The sequence below is a fragment of the Somniosus microcephalus genome, chromosome 13, assembly GCF_052327205.1.
Source record: "Somniosus microcephalus isolate GS21.2 chromosome 13, FLI_Smic_1.0, whole genome shotgun sequence".
Lineage (NCBI taxonomy): Eukaryota > Metazoa > Chordata > Chondrichthyes > Squaliformes > Somniosidae > Somniosus > Somniosus microcephalus.
This window is the reverse complement of record NC_140999.1, coordinates 92,875,028-92,895,919: the sequence shown is the minus strand read 5'-3', so window position 1 is coordinate 92,895,919 and position 20,892 is coordinate 92,875,028. Positions and strand designations below refer to the sequence as shown.

Genomic DNA, 20,892 nt, shown 5'->3' with positions numbered 1-20,892 from the left:
GATGTTCCAAAGTGCTTTACACCCATTGAAGTACTTTTTGAAATGTAGTCATTATTGTAATGTAGGAAATAGAAAATAAAATGAAACAGAAAAGAGAGGCTTATGATAAATGTCAGGTGCATAATACAGAGGAAAACCAAGCTGAATACAAAAAGTACAGAGAACTGAAAAAGGAAATAGAGGGGCAAAGAGAGTGAAAGAAAACAGATTAGCAGGTAACATAAAAGGGAATACTAAAGTCTTTTATAAACATGTAAATAGTGGAAGGGTGGGGCCGATTAGGGACCAAAAAGATGATCTTGTGGAGGCAGAGGGCATGGTTAAGGTACTAAATGAGTCCTTTGCATTGGTCTTCACTAGAGAAGAGGATGCTGCCTATGTCACAGTAAAAGAGGAGGAGGTAGAGAAATTGGACAGGATAGAAATAGATAAAGGAGGTACTAGGTAGTGCTCAAAGTAAAAAAGTCACCCGGTCTGGATGGAATGCATCCAAGGTTACTGAGGAAAGTAAGGGTGGAAATTGCAGAGGCTCTGGCCACAGTCTTCTAATTCTCCTTGGATAAGGGGGTGGTGCCAGAGGACTGGAGGGTTGCAAATGTTGCACCCCTGTTTAAAAAAGGGGCAAAGGGTAAACCCAGTAACTACAGGCCAGTCAGCCTAATGTCAGTGGTGGGGAAACTTTTAGAGACCACAATCCAGGAAAAAAATTAATTGTCTCTTGAAAGATCATGGGTTAATAAATGACAGCCAGCACGGATTTGTAAAAGGCAAATCGTGTTTGACTAACTTGTTTGAGTTCTTTGATGAAGTAACGGAGAGGGTTGATGAGAGCAGTGTAGTTGATGTTATGTATACAGATTTTCAAAAGGCACTTGATAAAGTGCCACATAATAGACTTGTTAGCAAAATTGAAGCCCATGGGATTAAAGGGGCAGTAGCTGCATGGATACAAAATTGGCTAAGGGACAGAAAGCAGAGAGTAGTGGTGAACATTTGTTTTTCAGACTGCAGGGAAGTATACAGTGGTGTTCCCCAGGGGTCGGTATTAGGGCCACTGCTCTTTTGATATATATTAATGACCTGAACTTTTTTTTTTATTCATTCACGGGATGTGGGCATCGCTGGCAAGGCCAACATTTACCATCCCTAATTGCCCTTGAGAAAGTGGTAGTGAGTCGTCTTCTTGAACCACTGCAGTCCGTGTGGTAAAGGTACTCCCACAGTGCTGTTAGGGAGGGAGTTCCAGGATTTTGACCCAGCGGTGATGAAGGAACAGCGATATATTTCCAAGTTAGGATGGTGTGTGACTTGGAGGGGAACTTGGAGGTGGTGATGTTACCGTGCGCCTGCTGCCCTTGTCCTTCTAGGTGGTAGAGGGGTGAAAATTGATAGACAGGATGTACTAGAAAGGCTGGGTATGCTTAGAGTGGACAAGTTGCCTGGTCCAGATGGCTTGCATCCCAGGTTGCTAAGGGAATTGGGGGAGGAGATAGTGGAAGGGCTTGCCATAATTTTCCAATCTTCCCTAGATGCGGGGGAGGTGCCTGAGGATTCGAAAGTGGCAAATGTGACACCATTGTTCAAGAAAGGGTGTAAGGACAATCCTAGTAACTACAGGCCGGTCAGTTTAAATCAGTGGTGAGTAAAGTTTTAGAAACAATAATCAAGGAAAAAATTAACGGGCAATTGGAGAGGTTTAAGCTAATTTTTTAAAATTCTTTTTTGGGAGAGGTTTAAGCTAATTAATGAGAGCCAACACGGATTTGTAAAAGGCAGATCGTGTTTGACTAATCTAATTGAATTAGTGAATGCAATGGATGTTGTGTACATGGATTTTTGGAAGGCGTTTGACAAAGTACCACATAGAAGGCTGGTTAACAAAATTGAGGCTCATGGAATAGGTGGGTCAGTGGCAGCTTGAATAAGGAATTGGCTTAAGGACAGAAAACAGCAAGTTGTGGTAAATGACTGTTTTTCAGACTGGAAGATGGTAGACAGTGGTGTTCTCCAAGGGTCAGTGCTGGGGCCACTGCTTTTTTTGATCTATATAAAACCTGGATATTGGAATACAGAGTAGAATTTCTAAATTTGCCGATGACACCAAACTTGGGGGGGTGGCAAACAGTGATGGTGATACCAATCGACTGCAACAGGACATAGAAAGGCTAGCAGAATGGGCAGACAAGTGGCAGATGGAATTTAATACAGAGAAGTGAGAGGTCATGCATTTTGGCAGAAGGAACAGGGAGAGGCAATATACACTTAATGGCACAGTTTTAAAGAGTGCGCAGGGATATAATGCACTATGTGAATTTTAATGCACCTGGAATGTGTTCGGAACTTTTAACTGTCTTTCTTTTTCCCCATTCACTACACCAAGACCCCAACATCATCAGCTAAGGAAGCTCCCCTGCTGTTGGAGTTGAAAGTGACATCTGCTCCTCGGTGCACCATCAAACCATCAGGGATCACCATCGGTGTCAGCGCCCTCATGAACGTCATCCTCCTACCACCTAACTCCAAACCAGTCATGCTGTCCAGTATAACCATGGTAAGCAATTTCATTCTTACTCTATACAAGGTGTTCCTACAGTCACACGGCTCTCAAATCCGACCCTTACTCCAGGGTCCCTCCTGGCCACCATCCCAAAGCCCCAATTTCCCTTGTGTTGTACCAGTTCGCAGACTCGCTGGCCTAATCTGATCTCCTCTGACCCATTATATATTGTCTGCCACCTTGCTGCCTATCCAGGGCAATAACAAGATAGGACAAAGAATTGAGTATATCCCCCTCCTACAAACCAAAACTGTTGAATCCGTGATTCTTAAAGTGTGATGTTTTCCAATAACTAGATGGAGGCTGTAACTTAACAATCAACAGGTGTTTACTGGAGGAGGGTAGTCTAAAGACTAACAGTACAGAGGCATGCTCAAGGCTTATATACAGGTGTGGTCACTGCCGGTACTACAGTACACAGGAGCTGTAAAAGTAGTTCTCTCTTAAAGGTACATACACTACAATTCCTCCCCTTTTAGATTAACAGTACCCATAACATTCAAATAACAGTTAACACTTTAACATGCACATTAAACTGAAATAGTCCATTTATAGATTCAGTCTTTGGGGCGGCTTCCTGATCCTTTCTGGATAGCGCCTTTCCTGAGGTTCTTGTTCTTGGTGCGGAGGCGATTCTGGCCCCCTTTCGTCGGTTAGTTCATCAGTTTCCGCTGCTACTGTTTCTGAGGTAGATGCTACTGGTATGTCGGGTTCATCCCCAGGTACGCGAGACATGGGGTTGACTCGTTCCTGTGACGCTAGGATCTGGTCAATGTGGCATCTCACAATGTTCTCCCCGACATCCACTGTGTACATTAATGGCCCCTGCCGTGTGCATATCGTTCCGGGTTGCCATTTCTCTGTTCGGTAGTCGCGGGCCAAGACTGGTTGTCCTACATTGAAGCTCCTTGTCGGCTTCTCATTGATGTGCTGGAATTGCTTATCCTCAACATTTCTTCACACATTTGGTCTGAGCAAATCCAGACGAGATCTCAACCTTCGGTTAAAGAACATCATGGCCGGGGTCGGGTTGGTAACTGCATGTGTCGCATTTCTGTAGGCTAACAGGAAATTGTCCACCTTATGCTGTAGTGGAATTTCATCATCGCACATGGCCCTTATCACCTTTTTAAAGGTTTGTACGAACCTCTCAGCCAATCCATTTGTGGCTGGATGATACGGGGCGGATGTGTAATGCCTTACCCCATTCCTTCTCATAAATTTCCGAAACTCTTCGGACACAAACTGTGGTCCGTTATCAGAGCAAATCTGCTCTGGCAAGCCGTTCCTGGCAAATATGGTCCGTAGGACTGCAATCGTTTTCTCTGTAGTGGTTGAGGACATTTTGATCACCTCAGGCCATTTCGAGTGCGCATCCACTGCTATTAAGAACATTGAGTCCATGAATGGAGCAGCAAAATCAATATGCACCCGTTGCAATGGAGAGGAGGGCCACTCCCATGGGTATAGAGGGGCATGTGGTGGTGCATTTTGGACCTTCTGGCATCCTGAGCAGCTCTTTGTTAGGTCCTCGATTTGTTGATCGATCCCCGGCCACCACACATAAGCCCTAGCAAGGCTTTTCATTTTCACCCCTCCCAGATGACCTTCGTGAAGCTCATTGAGCACTCACTCCCTTAACTTGGGTGGAATTACCACTCGGGATCCACACATCACTGTCCCCTGGCATACTGACAGCTGTTCTCTTCTGGATGAGAATGCTGGCAACAGTGAGTCGCCATGTGTTGGCCATCCCCTCACCGTCAAATCATATACCCGAGACAGTGTCGGATCATTGCGGGTCTCCTTCTCTATATCCGCGTTAGTTACTGGTAATCGTTCAATTATCGACGAATAAAATATTTCGATAGGGTCCACTGCTGGTGCTTCCTCCACAGTAGGCAGTGGCAGGCGTGATAGCCCATCAGCGTTTCCATGCTGTTTCGTGCCCTTATACTCTATTTCATATTGGTTCACCCCTAGAAAAAGGGACCATCTTTGTAGCCGTTGCGCAGTCATCACTGGAACGCCCTTCTTAGGATTAAAGATGGAGACAAGTGGTTGGTGGTCAGTCAGCAAGGTGAACTTCTGCCCATGCAGATAGTGGTTGAATTTTTTTACTCCCCATACTAGGCTGAGGGCCTCCCTGTCGATCTGGGCGTAGTTGCGCTCGGCTGAGGTTAGTGACCGAGACGCAAAGGCTACTGGCCTCTCCAACCCGTCTGGGAATTTGTGCGACAGCACCGCTCCAATACCATAGGGTAATGCATCACATGCCAACCGAATTGGTAGTGCTGGTTTGAAATGGGCCAACACCTCTTTTGATGTGATCAATTCTTTGCACTTCTGGAAAGCTCGTTTACATTCGTCATTCCACTTCCATGGTACCCCCATTTGCAGTAGGGTGTTCAGTGGGTGTAATACTGTAGACAAATTTGGTAAGAACTTATGGTAGTAGTTCACCAGCCCGAGGAACGACCTCAGTTGTGACACATTTTCTGGTGCTGGAGCCTTGACTACTGCCTCAATCTTTACAGGGGACTTATGTAACCCCTCTTCATCAATAACGTGGCCACAATACGAGATCTGCTTCTGGAAAAACTCGCACTTATGGCGATTAGCTCGTAGCCCATATTCCTTCAATCTAGTGAGCACCTTCTCCAGGATGGCGAGGTGATCACTGTCATTTTCGCCCGTGACCAGGATGTCTTCCAAATAACACTGGGTCCCTGGAATCCCTTGCAGGACTTGATCCATTGCCCTTTGCCAAATAGCCGGAGCCGATGCTACCCTGAACACCAGCTGGTTGTATTGGTAGAGACCTTTATGAGTGTTGATCGTGAGGTATTGTTTCGAGGCTTCTTCTACCTCCATTTGCAGGTACGCCTGGGCCAGATCAATTTTGGTGAAGCGTTTACCTCCAGATAGCGAGGCAAAAATATCCTCAATCCGTGGAAGTGGATATTGTACCGTGTGAAGGACTGGGTTCACTGTCACCTTAAAATCCCCACAGATGCGTACCTTCTTTGGTTCCCCAGGCGTATTACTCAACGACCTCTTCATTACAGGAACGATGGGTGTAGCCCACTCGCTCCAGTCTACTTTGGACAGTACTCCTGAACGTTCCAACCCTTCCAGCTCTGCTTCGACGGCTGGTCGGATCGCATAAGGCACCGCTTTGGCCTTAAAAAAACTTTGGGCTTGCATTTTCCTCTATTTTAATCGTCGCTGTTATGCCTTTTAGTGTTCTGAGTCCCTCCTGGAACACTTCTTGTGCGTCAGTTAGCATTTTTGACAGTCGTCCAGGTGTGACGTCGTCATCCTTTTTGGCCTCAACCTTCAGTGCCTGTATGGAATGCCAATCTAATTGTATCTTCCGGATCCATTCACGTCCTAGTAGTGGTGGTCCTCCATCTGGCAATACATATAGGTCCATTTTGGGTATTTCCTGGCCTTTGTATATCACGTTCACCCTTATCTTTCCTTTGGGGTAGACTTTTTGCCCCGTGTACGTCTTCAAGACAATCTCTGTAGCTTTCAAGGGTATATGTGAAAATAGCCGCTTGTAGTCCCTTCGGTTTATGACTGTTAGGGCTGATCCTGCGTCCAATTTCATTTTCACTTGGACTCCGTCTGTCTTGAGCGTGACCCAGATAGTCTGGTGATCCTCCATTTTCATTACCTTATGTAGTTTCAGACAACCCAGCTCCTTGCTTCCGGAGTCTGTATCACTTTTCTGTTCGTCTGAACTACTGTCCATCACCTTATGTACCTTTTTGTACTTCTCCTGTGGAGATTTCTTGCTGCTGGTTTTCTTCCCTGACCTGCAGACTCTTGCTATGTGTCCTGCTTTTCCACACTGTCTGCACACTTGGTCCTTGAACCAACAATCCTTCTGGTCGTGTGTTGTTTTGCCGCAGCGATAACACTTCCCTGCTCCATATGACATTTCATTGGTGCCATATTCTTGCGGTCTCCGTTGTATCTCTGCAGCGCCCCGTGCGGCTGCTTCGTGTGATACTGCCATGCTGAAAGTCTTGTCCAGCGTAAGATCCTTTTCTGATAGAAGCCGTTTCTGGGTTCCTTCACTTTGAAGCCCACACACAAACTTGTCCCTTAACGCATCTGCTAGTCCCATTCCAAACTGGCAGTGTTTCGATAGCTTGCGCAGTTCCGTTAAATACTCAGCATTACTTTCGTCTTTATGCTGGTTCCTTTTGTGAAACTTAAATCTTTCTGCTATCAGCAGTGGTGTGGGGTTTAAGTGGTCCTGTAGGATTTCCACTATGCTTTCGAAATTCTTATCCACTGGCTTCTCTGGGGTTATTAGGTTTCGCAGTAAGCCATAGGTTTTTGCACCCATGGAATTTAACAAAACCAGTGCTTTCCTAGCATCTGGCACTTCATTCTCCTTGCAGTACACCTCAAGGCATTCCACATATGTCGCCCAATCTTCGACTTCATTGTCGAACGCAGTGATACTGCCACTCTTCGGCATCCCTGGGTGTGATTAAACTGTCTAAAATGGCGTCTCCCACGCTCTCCCTTCTTCTCCGCTGGAACAAAATGGCGTCTCCCGTGCTTTCCTTTCTTCCCGCGCTCACCCTTTTTCTCCGCTGCGGCTTCTAAAATGGCGTCTCCCGCGCTCTCCCTTCTTCTCTGCAGCTCAATGGCGTCTCCCGCGGTTCCTTTCTTTTCTCTGCGGACGCTGTTCAGCCCTTGAGCCCTGGCTGTGCTCTGCGCGTTCTCCTGTGCGCCTCTCTCGTTGCCGCTGCTCAGTCCTGAACCCCGGCTGCTGCTTTACCCTCTCTCTTTTTGTTTTCCGTCGACGCCGCTCGGTTTTCAACCCCCGGCTGCGCCCTGTGCGCTTCACCCTCTCTCTTACCCCGTCGACGCTGCTCGGCCTTTTCTGTGCCGTCGGTCGGCTCCAGCCGCCGCTGTCCAGGAAGGGTCTGCGCTGTACCTGTTGCCAGTCTGTTGCTGGATCGTCATGGCTGGAGAACCAAGCCCAGCTCTCAACAGCCTCCCCTGCGATGTTCACTCTCTGCCGGATGACTGGGCGGTTGCTCGTGGTCGACGCCCGTGCTTCTGGCCTCGACTTTCTTCCACCGCCCTCCCAGAGCGAATCCTTGAAAGGAAATGCAGAGTTGCAGGTAGATTCGAATCGACCTCGTCGCCACTGTTGAATCCGTGATTCTTAAAGTATGATGTTTTCCAATAACTAGACGGAGGCTGTAACTTAACAATCAACAGGTGTTTACTGGAGGAGGGTAGTCTAAAGACGAACAGTACAGAGGCATGCTCAAGGCTTATATACAGGTGTGGTCACTGCCGGTACTACAGTATACAGGAGCTGTAAAAGTAGTTCTCTCTTAAAGGTACATACACTACAAAAACCTAAGGGTGTGATGTAAATGGGCATGTGTAGGGGAAGCATGATGAGTGGAGAGCTGGGGTAAAAGCAAGGGATTGGGGGAAATCCTGATGGAGCTTGGAGGCAGGAGTTGGGGGTTTGGGGACAGGGTGTGCAGTGAAGGAGTGAAGAGGAGGGGCCACAGCAACGGTTCAAGGAGCATGCTGGCATACAGGAATTGAAGGGCTAGGAGGCAATATCAGCAACAGTGCAGTGTTGTAAAGTGTGCCCTGTGACATCCCTTCCCCCTTCGTCACCCACAGCCCAAATATCACTGGAACCCTGGTTCAAACACTTCCCATCCAAATCCTGCCCAGATACACCTGTTGCGTTTTCAAAGATAATCCAGAGACCGTCAGCAGAGTTCAGTTCATGGTGCTTTTATAATGGCTGCCACACACACACACTTCCAGGCACAAGCAATCGAATACCTATACACAATACAATGATAACAGCACTATCAAACTCCATGTGCTCAGGCCAAGGTAATCGAGTACCTATCACCAATGTCAGACATAACAACACCATGCCACCCAATACCTCCCACCTGAAAGGAAACAAGCAAACAGGGCAAGAGCGAGCGACAGATAGAAGCAGCAACATGATGGTGGCCCAGAAATGTAAGAAATGGACCCTATGCTCTGATTTACCATGAGCAATAGCACAGGACTTCCACTAATACTACACAGTGATGGACTGTGCATTGCCAGTTATCGTGCTAGCATGCCATTCCGCCATGTACAAGGCACTCATCTCATTCACATCAATCATCACACAATAAAGTGCCAATGTGTTTAAAAAAGCCAGTCTTTTCCTATTACCATCGCCAAATCCCCCACCAGATATTCTGCGGCGAGTGTCTTACCTCCTGAATCCCCAAAGCCTTTCCGCCATCTACAAGGCACAAGTAAGGAGTGTGATGGAATACTCTCCACTTGCCTGGATGAGTGCAGCTCCAACAACACTCAAGAAGCTTGACACCATCCAGGACAAAGCAGCCCGCTTGATTGGCACCCCATCCACCACCTTAAACATTCACTCCCTCCACCAACCGCGCACCTGGGCACAGTGTGTACCATCTACAAGATGCACTGCAGCAACTTGCCAAGGCTTCTTCGGCAGCACCTCCCAAACCCACGACCTCTTCCACCTAGAAGGACTAGGGCAGCAGGCGCATGGGAACACCACCACCTCCAAGTTCCCCTCCATGTCACACACCATCCAGACTTAGAAGTATATCGCTGATCCTTCATCGTCGCTGGGTCAAAATCCTGGAACTCCCTTCCTAACAGGACTGTGGGACTACCTTCACCACACGGACTGCAGCGGTTCAAGAAAGCGGCTCACCACCACCTTCTCAAGGGCAACTAGGAATGGGCAATAAATGCGTCCCATGAACAAATAAAAAATAAATGCTCTCATTTAATGCCATACGCCATGTGTTGTTGCATAACGCACACACATCAAAGTCTATACCGAGCTCATCTCATTCACATCAAACATCACACAATAAAGTGCCAATGTATTTAAAAAAGCCAATCTTTTCCTATTTTTTTCTAACCTTAATATCCCTCCTGAGCGCAGTCCTGCCAATTTACAGAAACCTTTCACAAAGTTAGCCTCTAATTGACCACTTCTGTACTCCATCAATGGACTTAAAGTGACTTGCCCAGTTAAACATAGCTCCATTTTCGCAGCTAAACATCACAACCGTGCTCCAGATGCCAAACAACCTGCAAGCAGTGCTAGTGTATAATAACACACTGTACAGGTTGAGCGCCCAAAATCTGGAGTTCCGGAATGCGGATCCGGGACGATTGGTGGCAGGGTCGTGCGGAATCCGTAAAATGTTCCAAAATTTGGAACTCCGGATTTTGGACATTCAACCTGTATTTCAAAAAGCCATTAACTTTTGTTGTCTTTTTTTAAAAAATCCTATGAAAAATGCGAGTGACGCAATAAAACTTTAGTGTTGTGTTTTATCCTCGTTAATCTGCACAGCTCCACCAAGTGTTTCCGTCAGGCTGCGGCCACGGCACCACGCCGCCCTGGTGCCCTAGTGTGGGCCATCGGATGCATTGCAGAGCTGGCAGCGTTCCCTCCCCTTTAACAGAAGGGGAGGGGCGGAGAAATGCGTCAGCGCTACGCGGAGCGGCCCAGGCATTTTCAGACTCGGAACGTGTTTCTGATGTCCGAAGTCCGGAAACGCCTGAGCCCAGGTTGCGATATCTCCGGACTTCGGACCTCAGAAACACGTTCCGAAGTCCGGAATAAAATGAAAACCGGCTCGGCCTCGGTCCCAAGGTTGCCGGATTCAGGACGCTCAACCTGGAGCAGATAGTCAGTGTATAATAACAAACTATACTAGAAATGGCTGGAGGAGATAGTCAGTGTATAATAATATACACTATACTAGAAATCACTGGAGGTGATAATCAGTGTATAATAACACACCACACTAGAAATGGCTGGAGGTGATAGTCAGTGTTTAATAAGACACTGTACCAGAAATCACTGGAGGAGATATTCAGTGTATAATAACAGCCTATACTAGAATTGGCTGGAGGAGATATGCAGTGTATAATAACACACTATACTAGAAATCACTGGAGGAGATAGTCAGTGTATAATAACACACTATGCTAGAAATCACTGGAGGAGACAGTCAGTGTATAATAACACACTATACTAGAAATGGCTGGAGGAGATAGTCAGTGTATAATAACACACTATACTAGAAATCACTGGAGGAGATACTCAGTGTATAATAACACACTATACTAGAAATAGCTGGAGGTGATAGTCATTGTATAATAACACTGTATACTAAAAATGACACGAGGTGATATTGAGTGTATAATAACACACTATACCAGAAATGGCTGGAGGTGAAAATCAGTGTATAATAACACACTATACTAGAAGTGACTGGAGGAGATAGTCAGTGTATAACACACTATACTAGACATGGCTGGAGGTGATAGTCAGTGTATAATAACACACTATACTAGAAATGGCTGGAGGAGATATTCAGTGGATAATAACACACTATACTAGAAATGGGCTGAGGTGATAGTCAGGGTATAATAACACACTATACTAGAAATGGCTGGAGGTGATAATCATTGTATGATAACACACTATACTAGAAATGACATGAGGTGATATTGAGTGTATAATAAAAAACTATACTAGAAATGGCTGTAGGAGTTAGTGTATAATAACACACTATACTAAAAAAGGCTGTATGAGATAGTCAGTGTATAATAGCACACTATACTAGAAATGGCTGGAGGTGATAGTCAGTGTATAATAACACACTCTACTAGAATTGGCTGGAGGAGATAGTGTATAACACACTACTCGAAATGGCCTGAGGTGATAGTCAGGGTATAATAACACACTATACTAGAAATGACAGGAGGTGATATTGATTGTATAATAACAAACTATACTAGAAATGGCTGTAGGAGGTAGTCAGTGTATAATAACACACTATACTAGAAATGGCTGGAGGTGATAGTCAGTGTATAATAACACACTATGCTAGAAATCACTGGAGGAGATAGTCAGTGTATAATAACACACTATATTAGAAATCGCTGGAGGAGATAGTCAGTGTATAATAACACACTATATTAGAAATCACTGGAGGAGATAGTCAGTGTATAATAACACACTATATTAGAAATCAGTGGAGGAGATAGTCAGTGTATAATAACACACTATACTAGAAATCACTGGAGGAGATAGTCAGTGTATAATAACACACTATATTAGAAATGGCTGGAGGTGATAGTCAGTGTATAATAACACACTATATTAGAAATGGCTGGAGGTGATAGTCAGTGTATAATAACACACTATACTAGAAATCACTGGAGGAGATAGTCAGTGTATATTAACACACTATACTAGAAATGGCTGTAGGAGGTAGTGTATAATAACACACTATACTAAAAAAAAAAGCTGTAGGAGATAGTCAGTGTATAATAACACACTATACTAGAAATCACTGGAGGAGATATTCAATGTATAATAATACACTATTGTAGGAATGGCTAGATTCCTAACTAAAGGACTGTGATCGAGACAGTCTATTAAACAAATGATGTTTAATACTAATAAACAGAGTTTAACAGTAAAACAATGGAAAGCTGGATAACAGGTCTGTACTGGTCGCTAGCTCCACGAGGACTGACTAGAGCCCCTCCCTGGTCGGACGTCATGACGTCATCACGTTTCCCCGCCACTGGAGGATCACGTGATCAACGTGATGACGTCACCGCGTTGGGTCTCAGTCTTAAAGGGACCGCGCTATGTACATGCGATAATATGAACAGAGATACAGGTTCATTCTGTAGCTAACAATTAGTTAAAGATAATTATGTACATAAGATCAGAGTCCCCTTGGTGGCTCTGCCACATGCGCCCCCCCAGAATTGTCTTTAACAGTAAAAGTCAATTGACTAGGAGGTCTGACAAGCCTGTCAGAGCAACTCCTGTATTCTCGGAGTGAACGTTGTTGAACAGCGGGCGGGCTGGCGGATGGGAGCCTTTGGACTGGTGCGGATGCAGCTGGAGGGTGGCCACGGTGTGGCGGCTGTGCAGTCTCTACTGGCCAGTTGTTGTGCAGATGCGCCAGTTTGAGACGATCAATGGAGATGTGGTCTGGTTTACCACCGATGTCAACCGAGAAACTCTTGTCGCCGGGCTCTATTACGCGGAAAGGTCCTGTGTAGGGAGCCTTGAGCGGATCCCTATGGGCATCATGCCGAATGAATACGAATTCAGCATTTTTTAGCTCCGCTGGAACGTGCGAAGATGGCAGGCCGTGATGCAAAGTCGGAATGGGTGCGAAAGCCTTGGCCATTTCCCGGTGGTTGCTGAGTTGGTCGGCCGCAGACCATGGCGCGGTGGGAAGCGGCAGGAAATCTCCCGGTACGCGGAGCAGCTGACCATACACGAGCTCTGCGGCAGACGATTGCAGGTCCTCTTTGGGTGCCGGGCGCAGCCCCAACATGACCCATGGAAGCTTATCCACCCAGCCGGCGCCTTGGAGGCTAGCTCTCAGCGATGCCTTTAACGATTGGTGGAAACATTCGCACAAACCGTTTGCCTGTGGGTGATAGGCCGTAGTGCGGTGGAGTTTGGTGCCAAGACCCTGGCCCACAGCGTTCCAGAGCTCGGATGAGAATTGTGGACCGCGGTCTGAAGAAATATCCGCCGGAACGCCGAAATGTGCGACCCACGAGGAGAGGAACGCTCTGGCTACCTCGGCAGACGTAGTAGATGCCAAAGGTACTGCCTCGGGCCATCTGGTAGTACGATCGACCATGGTTAGAATGTGTGTGAAACCCTGGGACAGTGGCAGCGGTCCGACGAGATCCACGTTGACATGGTCGAATCGCCGTTCTGGTACAGCGAACGTGGCCAATGGGGCCCTGACGTGGCGCTGCACCTTAGACTTTTGACAGACGACACAGGTGTTAGCCCAATCGCGGATATCCTTTCCTCTCCAGACGAACTTAGCCGACAGTAATTTTTGGGATGCTTTCACACCCGGGTGCGAAAGCCCATGGATGGCATCGAAGACTTGGCGGCGCCAGGCAGCTGGAACGATTGGGCGAGGATCCCCCATGGAGACATCGCAGAGCAACGAGGTGCCTGCTGCGTGGAATTGCACATCGGCCAGTTGGAGGCCAGAGGTGTCGGCGCGAAACGACTGCGTTTCAGGGTCGGATACTTGGTCGGTGGCCATGAGGGCATAATCGATGCCCAACTGGACTGCCCATACGGGCATGTGAGAAATGCAATCAGCTACCAAATTGTCCTTGCCAGCTACGTGCTGGATGTCTGTCGTGAATTCCGAAATGTAAGTTAGCTGTCTCTGCTGTCGGGCCGACCACGGTTCGGCGGTCTTGGCCATTGCAAAAGTTAGTGGTTTGTGATCTACAAACGCGGTGAAGGGACGTCCCTCCAACAGGAAACGAAAATGGCGAATGGCCAGGAACAGTGCCAGCAACTCACGGTTGAAAGTACTATATTTGCGTTCGTTGCACCGGAGTTGGCGGCTGAAGAACGCCAGTGGCTGCCATGACCCGTTGACCCACTGTGCTTGCACGGCGCCTATGGCATAGTCGGAAGCATCCGTGGTGAGGGCGATGGTGGCTCCTGGCAGAGGGTGCGCCAACATAGTTGCATTGGCTAGAGCGGTTTTTGTGTTGTCGAAAGCGTCGTCCATTGCCGCCATCCAGGTTATTGCATCCTTTCCCATCTTGCCTTTGAGGGCCTCGTAGAGGGGCTGCATGTGATGTGCTGCCTTCGGCACAAAGCGGTGATAGAAGTTCACCATGCCGAGGAATTCTTGGAGGGCTTTGGTGGACTGTGGCTTCGGGAATGCCGAAATTGCTTCGACCTTTGACTACAGCGGGATTGCACCCTCCTGGGTAATGCGGTGGCCCAAGAAGTCAATCTGATGTAGGCCTAACTGGCATTTGGCCGGGTTGATTATGAGGCCATGCTGGCTGAGGCGCCGAAAAAGGGTGCGGAGATGGTCGACGTGCTCCGCTTTGGTGGAGCTGGCTATCAAGATATCGTCCAGATAGACAAATAAAAACTGAAGATCCCACAGGAACGAGTCCATGAGTCGTTGAAAGGCCTGCGCGGCATTCTTGAGCCCAAAAGGCATTCTGAGGAACTCAAACAGTCCAAAGGGAGTAATAACCGCAGTTTTTTGGATGTCCTGCTGGTGTACAGGGACCTGATGGTAGCCCCGGACGAGGTCGACCTTGGAGAAGATTGAGTTTCCCGCCAAATGGGCGGAAAAGTCTTGAATGTGCGGGATCGGGTACCGATCGGGCGTCGTTGCATCATTCAGTCGACGGTAGTCCCCACATGGCCGCCATCCGCCGCCGGGCTTTGGAACGATATGTAGGGGTGAGGACCAGGGACTATTCGACCGGCGAATAATCCCCAGCCGCTCCATCATGGCAAACTCGGCCTTCGCTGCTGCGAGCTTACCGGGTTCCAGCCGCCGAGCTCGTGCGTACACTGGGGAGCCGGTCGTAGTAATGTAGTGTTGGACACCATGCCTAGTTGCTGAGGTGGAGAAAGTGGGCTTGGTCAGCTCCGGGAATTCACTTAGTAGGCGGGTGAATTCGTCCGGCGAGGGTAACGCGCAGGAGACAGTATGGGCCGGTGCGGAACTGCAGAAGCACGGAATGGAATGGAAGGTAGCCGCGTTGACCAGTCGACGGTTTCGGACATCTACCAAGAGGCTGTTGGTGCATAAGAAATCTGCACCGAGGATGGCTTGTGAAACTTTGGCTGTGATAAATTCCCACTGAAACCGTTGTCCGCCGAAGCACACCCGGACCTGCCGTTTGCCAAAGGTACGAATGGCCCCGCCATTAGCTGCCTCGAGGGCGGGACCGTGCCTCCCAGACTGGATGTCAAGTGCTGAGGCGGGAAGGATGCTGCACTGCGTCCCGGTGTCGCATAAAAAGCGCCGGCCCGAAAGGGAATCGGTAATGTATAGGAGCTTCCCGGAATTCCCAATCGCCATCACGGCCGCGGCCGTACCTTAAACTCGATCCTCCTTTTCTGGGGCTGCTGCCGGGGTTGCTAGTTTTTTTTAGGCGCGAAACTGCAAGGAGGGCGGCAGCTTCTGGCTTTCGCGCCGAAATGGGCGTGGTAAAAAGACAAGCCGGGGGATGGAGGTGTCGAGGCAGCGTCCGCGGAGGAGGGTTGTCTCGTGGCGGAGCAGTATTGCTGCGTGACCGCGTAAACCGTGTCTGCTTCTGCAGCCAGTGCTGCGCAATCCGCGGTGTCCGATCTAGCGAGAGCGGCTTGAACCTGTTTGGGGAGTTGACTCAGGAATAACTCCCGAAAAAGGAAGTATTGGGGTTCGGAGCCCAGGAGCGTGGGCATCTGGCTCATTAACTCAGATGGCTTGGAATCGCCCAGGACGGGCATAGCGAGCAGCCGGCGGGCCCGCTCTGCCTTCGTGAGTCCGAAGACCTGTATTAACCGTGCTTTAAGAGCATCATACTTGCTGGCCTCTGGGGGGTTTTCGAGCAGGCTGATGAACCGTGCGGCCGTGGAGCTGTCGAGTGCGGAGACCACGTGGAGGTAGCGTGTCTGATCCGTGGCGATGTTACGGAGTTCGAATTGTGCTTCTGCTTGGACGAACCAGGAGGCAGCATGTTGTTCCCAAAACTGTGGGAGCTTCAAAGCCATGGCGTGTGCTTCCATGTTTCGTTAGCTTCTTTCGTGAAAATTGTCCACGAAAATTCGGGGTCACCACTGTAGGAACGGCTAGATTCCTAACTAAAGGACTGAGATCGAGTCAGTCTATTAAACAAACAATGTTTAATACTAATAAACAGAGTTTAACAGTAAAACAATGGAAAGCTGGATAACAGGTCTGTACTGATTGCTAGCTCCACGAGGACGGACTAGAGCCCCTCCCTGGTCGGACGTCATGACGTCATCACGTTTTCCCGCCGCAGGAGGATCACGTGATCAATGTGATGATGTCACCGCGTTGGGTCTCAGTCTTAAAAGGACCGCGCTATGTACATGCGATAATATGAACAGAGATACAGATTCATTCTGTAGCTAACAATTAGTTACAGATAATTATGTACATAAGATCAGAGTCCCCTTGGTGGCTCTGCCACACTATACTAGAATTGGCTGGAAGAGATATTCAGTGTATAATAACACACTATACTAGAAATGGCTGGAGGAGATATTCAGTGTATAATAACACACTATACTAGAATGCTGGAGGAGATATTCAGAGTATAATAACACACTATACTAGAATTGGCTGGAAGAGATATTCAGTGTATAATAACACACTATACTAGAAATGGCTGGAGGAGATATTCAGTGTATAATAACACACTATACTAGAATGCTGGAGGAGATATTCAGAGTATAATAACACACTATACTAGAATTGGCTGGAGGTGATATTCAGTGTATAATAACACACTATACTAGAATGCTGGAGGAGATATTCAGTGTATAATAACACACTATACTAGAATTGGCTGGAGGTGATATTAAGTGTATAATAACACATTATACCAGAAATGGCTGGAGGTGATAGTCAGTGTACAATAACACACTATACCAGAAATGGCTGGAGGTGATAGTCAGTGTATAATAACACACTATACCAGAAATGGCTGGAGGTGATAGTCAGTGTACAATAACACACTATACTAGAAATGGCTGGAGGTGATATTGAGTGTATAATAACACTATACTAGAAATGGCTGTAGGAGATAATGGCCTAGAAATTGAGTTTGCGCTGCGCCAGGGCTTTAGCGCCGGAAGTTAGCGCCGGCGCTAAGTCCCTTTGCGCGCGCCAAAAATTCAGTAGCGCCGCGCCCAAACGGCTGCCGGCGCTACTGAAGGGTTTTAGCGCCTGAAAACTGGCGCAATGCGCCGCATTGCGGCGCTATTCCGGCGCTGCGGCGCCCGCTGCGGTGCGGCAGGCTCGGGAAGTGCAGGCCTCCTCCTTCCGTTAAGGAGGAGCTGCCTGCACCCGGCCGCGGCCCGCGCAAATCTCTTCAAAAATGAGCCCGGCACCTCGGACAAGTGCCGGGCTTGCATCTGTTCCGGGGGGGGGGGGGGAGAAGTCCGGGGAGGGAGCTGCGGGCAGGCGGCCGGCGGGAAAGCGGCCGGCCGCCGTGGGGCCTTTAATGCGCCGGCGCAAACACATGTTGGACTCTGTTGCCAGAGTCTTAGTTGCGGCTGCCACGGGCGAGGCGGCCGCAACTGAATTTCGGCGCTGGGGCCCGTCGGCATGGCAACCGGGACGCTGCGCACACCGATGACGTCATCGGTGCCGGCGCAGCGCTACCGGTGCAACGCCGCTTTAGGGCCCCAGGGAATTTTTGAACTGGCCATAACTCTGGCGCTAGTCCCTCTAGCGCCTCAAAAGCGGCGCTAAGGCGAGTGAATTTCTAGGCCAATGTATAATAACACACTATACTAGAAAAGGCTATATCAGATAGTAAGTGTATAACAACACACTACACTAGAAAAGGCTGTATCAGATAGTAAGTGTATAATAACACACTGCACTAGAAATGGCTGGAGGTGATAGTCAGTGTATAATAACACACTACTAGAAATGGCTGGAGGTGATCGGCAGTGTATAACAACACACTATACTAGCAATCACTGGAGGAGATACTCAGTGTATAATAACACACTATACTAGAAATGACACGAGGTGATATTGAGTGTATAATAACAAACTACACTAGAAATGGCTGTAGGAGGTAGTGTGTTTATAATAACACACTATACTAGAATTGGCTGGAAGCTCCTCCGTAATTGGACCCCAGTGGCTGCGTCAAGGCTGGGGGACGCCTGCTGAGTGTCTGGAAGCGCTGAAGCCCCTGAGGGACGGCCTGGACGACCTCTGGGCTTGGAGGTCCCGCAAGCAGGCTGCTCCAACTGGGCATGTCTGCTAGCAGTCTGCCGCGCAGGTGGTGGCAGCTGCTCTGCTGACGTGCCAGCAGTGGCATCAGGACTGCTCACATGCAGAGAGAGGACACCTGCACCGTGGTCGGCCGAAACACTAGCACTCTGACGGGGCCGCACAGGATCATACGCCACAATCGACTGCTCCACAGATTCATGGCCTGCTGTGATGCTGCAAGGGCCTGGGGTGATCCTGCCTGATGCAGCTAGGGTGGCAGCAGAGAGTGTTCGAGTGGCTTCAATTTGCATGTGGACGAGGCCAGCAAGTGACTGCGTGGCAGCAGTGAGGACCTGCGTGGCAGGTGCCAGTGCTTGGGAAAAGCCATGGACAGTCCTTTCCACTGCTTCGGACAAGGCCGGAACAGTCATTTCCACTGCCTCGGACAAGGCCTGGACAGACCTTTCCACTGCCTCGGACAAGCCCTGGACAGACCTTTCCACTGCCTCGGACCAGCCCTGGACAGACCTTTCCATTGCCTCGGACAAGCCCTGGACAGACCTTTCCATTGCTGGGCCGAAGCCCTGGACAGTCCTTTCCATTGCTTCGGACAAGCCCTGGACAGACCTTTCCACTGCTTCGGACAAGCCTTGGACAGACCTCTCCACTGCCTCGGACAAGCCCTGGACAGACCTTCCCACTGCCTCGGACAAGCCCTGGACAGACCTTTCCATTGCTGGGCCGAAGCCCTGGACAGACCTTTCCATTGCTGGGCCGAAGCCCTGGACAGTCCTTTCCATTGCTGCCCCAAAGTCCAGCACACTCTTTGTCAGTGTGTCGATCGACTGAGGCATCCTCCCCACTGCAGCCATCAGCTCAGTGTGCCTGAGCCGGGCCTGGGCGCTCATCTCGGCAAGGCTACGCACCTCCTCTGCACTCTGTGCAGCAGTCATGGTGGCCTGCCTCGCCCTCCGGGGAGATGGCCCCCGAGCGTCCCTAGCCCCCGCGCGTTGCTGCAGGTCGCTGGTTCCTGCAACTGGCTCCTCATCAGAGCCCCCCCCACTACCCTCAAGGGAACTACTATCCCCAATCTCCAGATGCGGTGGCTCCCCTGAGGCTGGCACGGATGGTCCAGCTTCCTCCTGGTCGTCGCCTCCGGAGGCACTGGTACTAGCAGCTTGAGGGGCCGGCTCCCGAGCTGGTGATGCAGCATCTGAAAGCAGGGAGGTTGAAGAGTGGCTTTAGCAAAAGGACAGTTTGGCAGCAAGGGATGCAACAGTGCGGCAATGCTATGACATGGCTCCACATTGAGAAAGCATGCTGGCATGGGAAACAACTGGAAGGTGACAGCTGTAATAGTAGAGAACCTTACCATCGCTGTGGACAATGGGGTCGGCAGCTGCAGTGGTGACAGGACCACTCGGGCGTCCTCCCACAATCTGGTGGACTCTCTCCTCGAGATCCGTCAGAGGCTCCAGTTGAGGACTGCCTCCTCTGGTGCGAAGCTGCTCCTTGCGGTTTCTCGCCAGCTTGGCCTGCAGGGCAAAGGACAGGAAGTGATGTTACATGATGCCCTGAATGATGATCTCATGCCTCCCATGGTGGAACAGCCCTTACATGATGCCCTGGGTTATCATCTCATGCCCCCCATGGTGGACCAGCCGTTACATGATGCCCTGAGTCAAATGTGCATGTGTGTGACCAGAAAGGGCCATGGGTGCTTGCTGACAGATGGCCAGTGGGGCATAGCACACCCTGTAGCCATAAAGTCAGGTGCTAATGGAGGGATGCATAAGTTTACATTAACTCCACTCACCCTCACGACCCGAGTGAGGTCGTTGAATTTCTTCCTGCACTGCACAGGGCTCCTGGTCGCCATGCTGCTGGAGTTGACCCTCTGAGAAACATCCCTCCAAGCTCGTCGATAGTCCTTATGATTAGGCCTCCTGCCATTGTCGGGGTAGAGGACATCTCGCCGGCGCTCCACTGCGGCCACCAATTCCTCCAGAGACTCATTGGTGAAGCGCTCTGCTCTCTGCCTCACCCTCTCCATATGCTCCAAGTTTTTTGCGCCAGAGAAGGGCCTGCGCCGATTTGCAGGCCTACAAGGCGCAGACTGTGGCTGCTGGAGCTGCCTGACTCACCCCTTTAAGAGCTGGCTGGCGCCTGGAAGTCTCGTGATCATGGGTAATTGAGAGCACCTGCGCTGCGGCTGGACGCCCCGATATTGGGTTGCGCCAGCATGTTAGCGCCTTAGGTGCCCCATGTAACGCCTGAACTCGCACCTCAATCACCTTTGGGGCACTGCAACCCAATATCGCACGAGGTGTCGATAAGTTGCGTCTGGCTATAAAAATTGCGCTCCGCCAATTCTAACGCCCCAAGCGGGGCTATACCCAATTTCTAGGCCTCAGTGTATAATAACACACGATACTAGAAATGGCTGGAGGTGATAGTCAGTGTCTCATAACACAC

At 49.3% G+C, this 20,892-nt stretch overlaps 1 protein-coding gene across 1 annotated transcript in view; it reads left to right on the top strand.

The window, feature by feature from the left end:
• Positions 1–20,892, top strand: part of pltp (phospholipid transfer protein) — a gene marked incomplete at its 5' end in the record, with an annotated part of 190,427 nt that overhangs the window by 31,475 nt on the left and 138,060 nt on the right. The window contains one exon of the mRNA XM_086004275.1: positions 2,381–2,551. Within this exon, the coding sequence (XP_085860401.1) occupies positions 2,381–2,551 (171 nt within the window). The remainder of the gene's footprint in view (positions 1–2,380; positions 2,552–20,892) is intronic.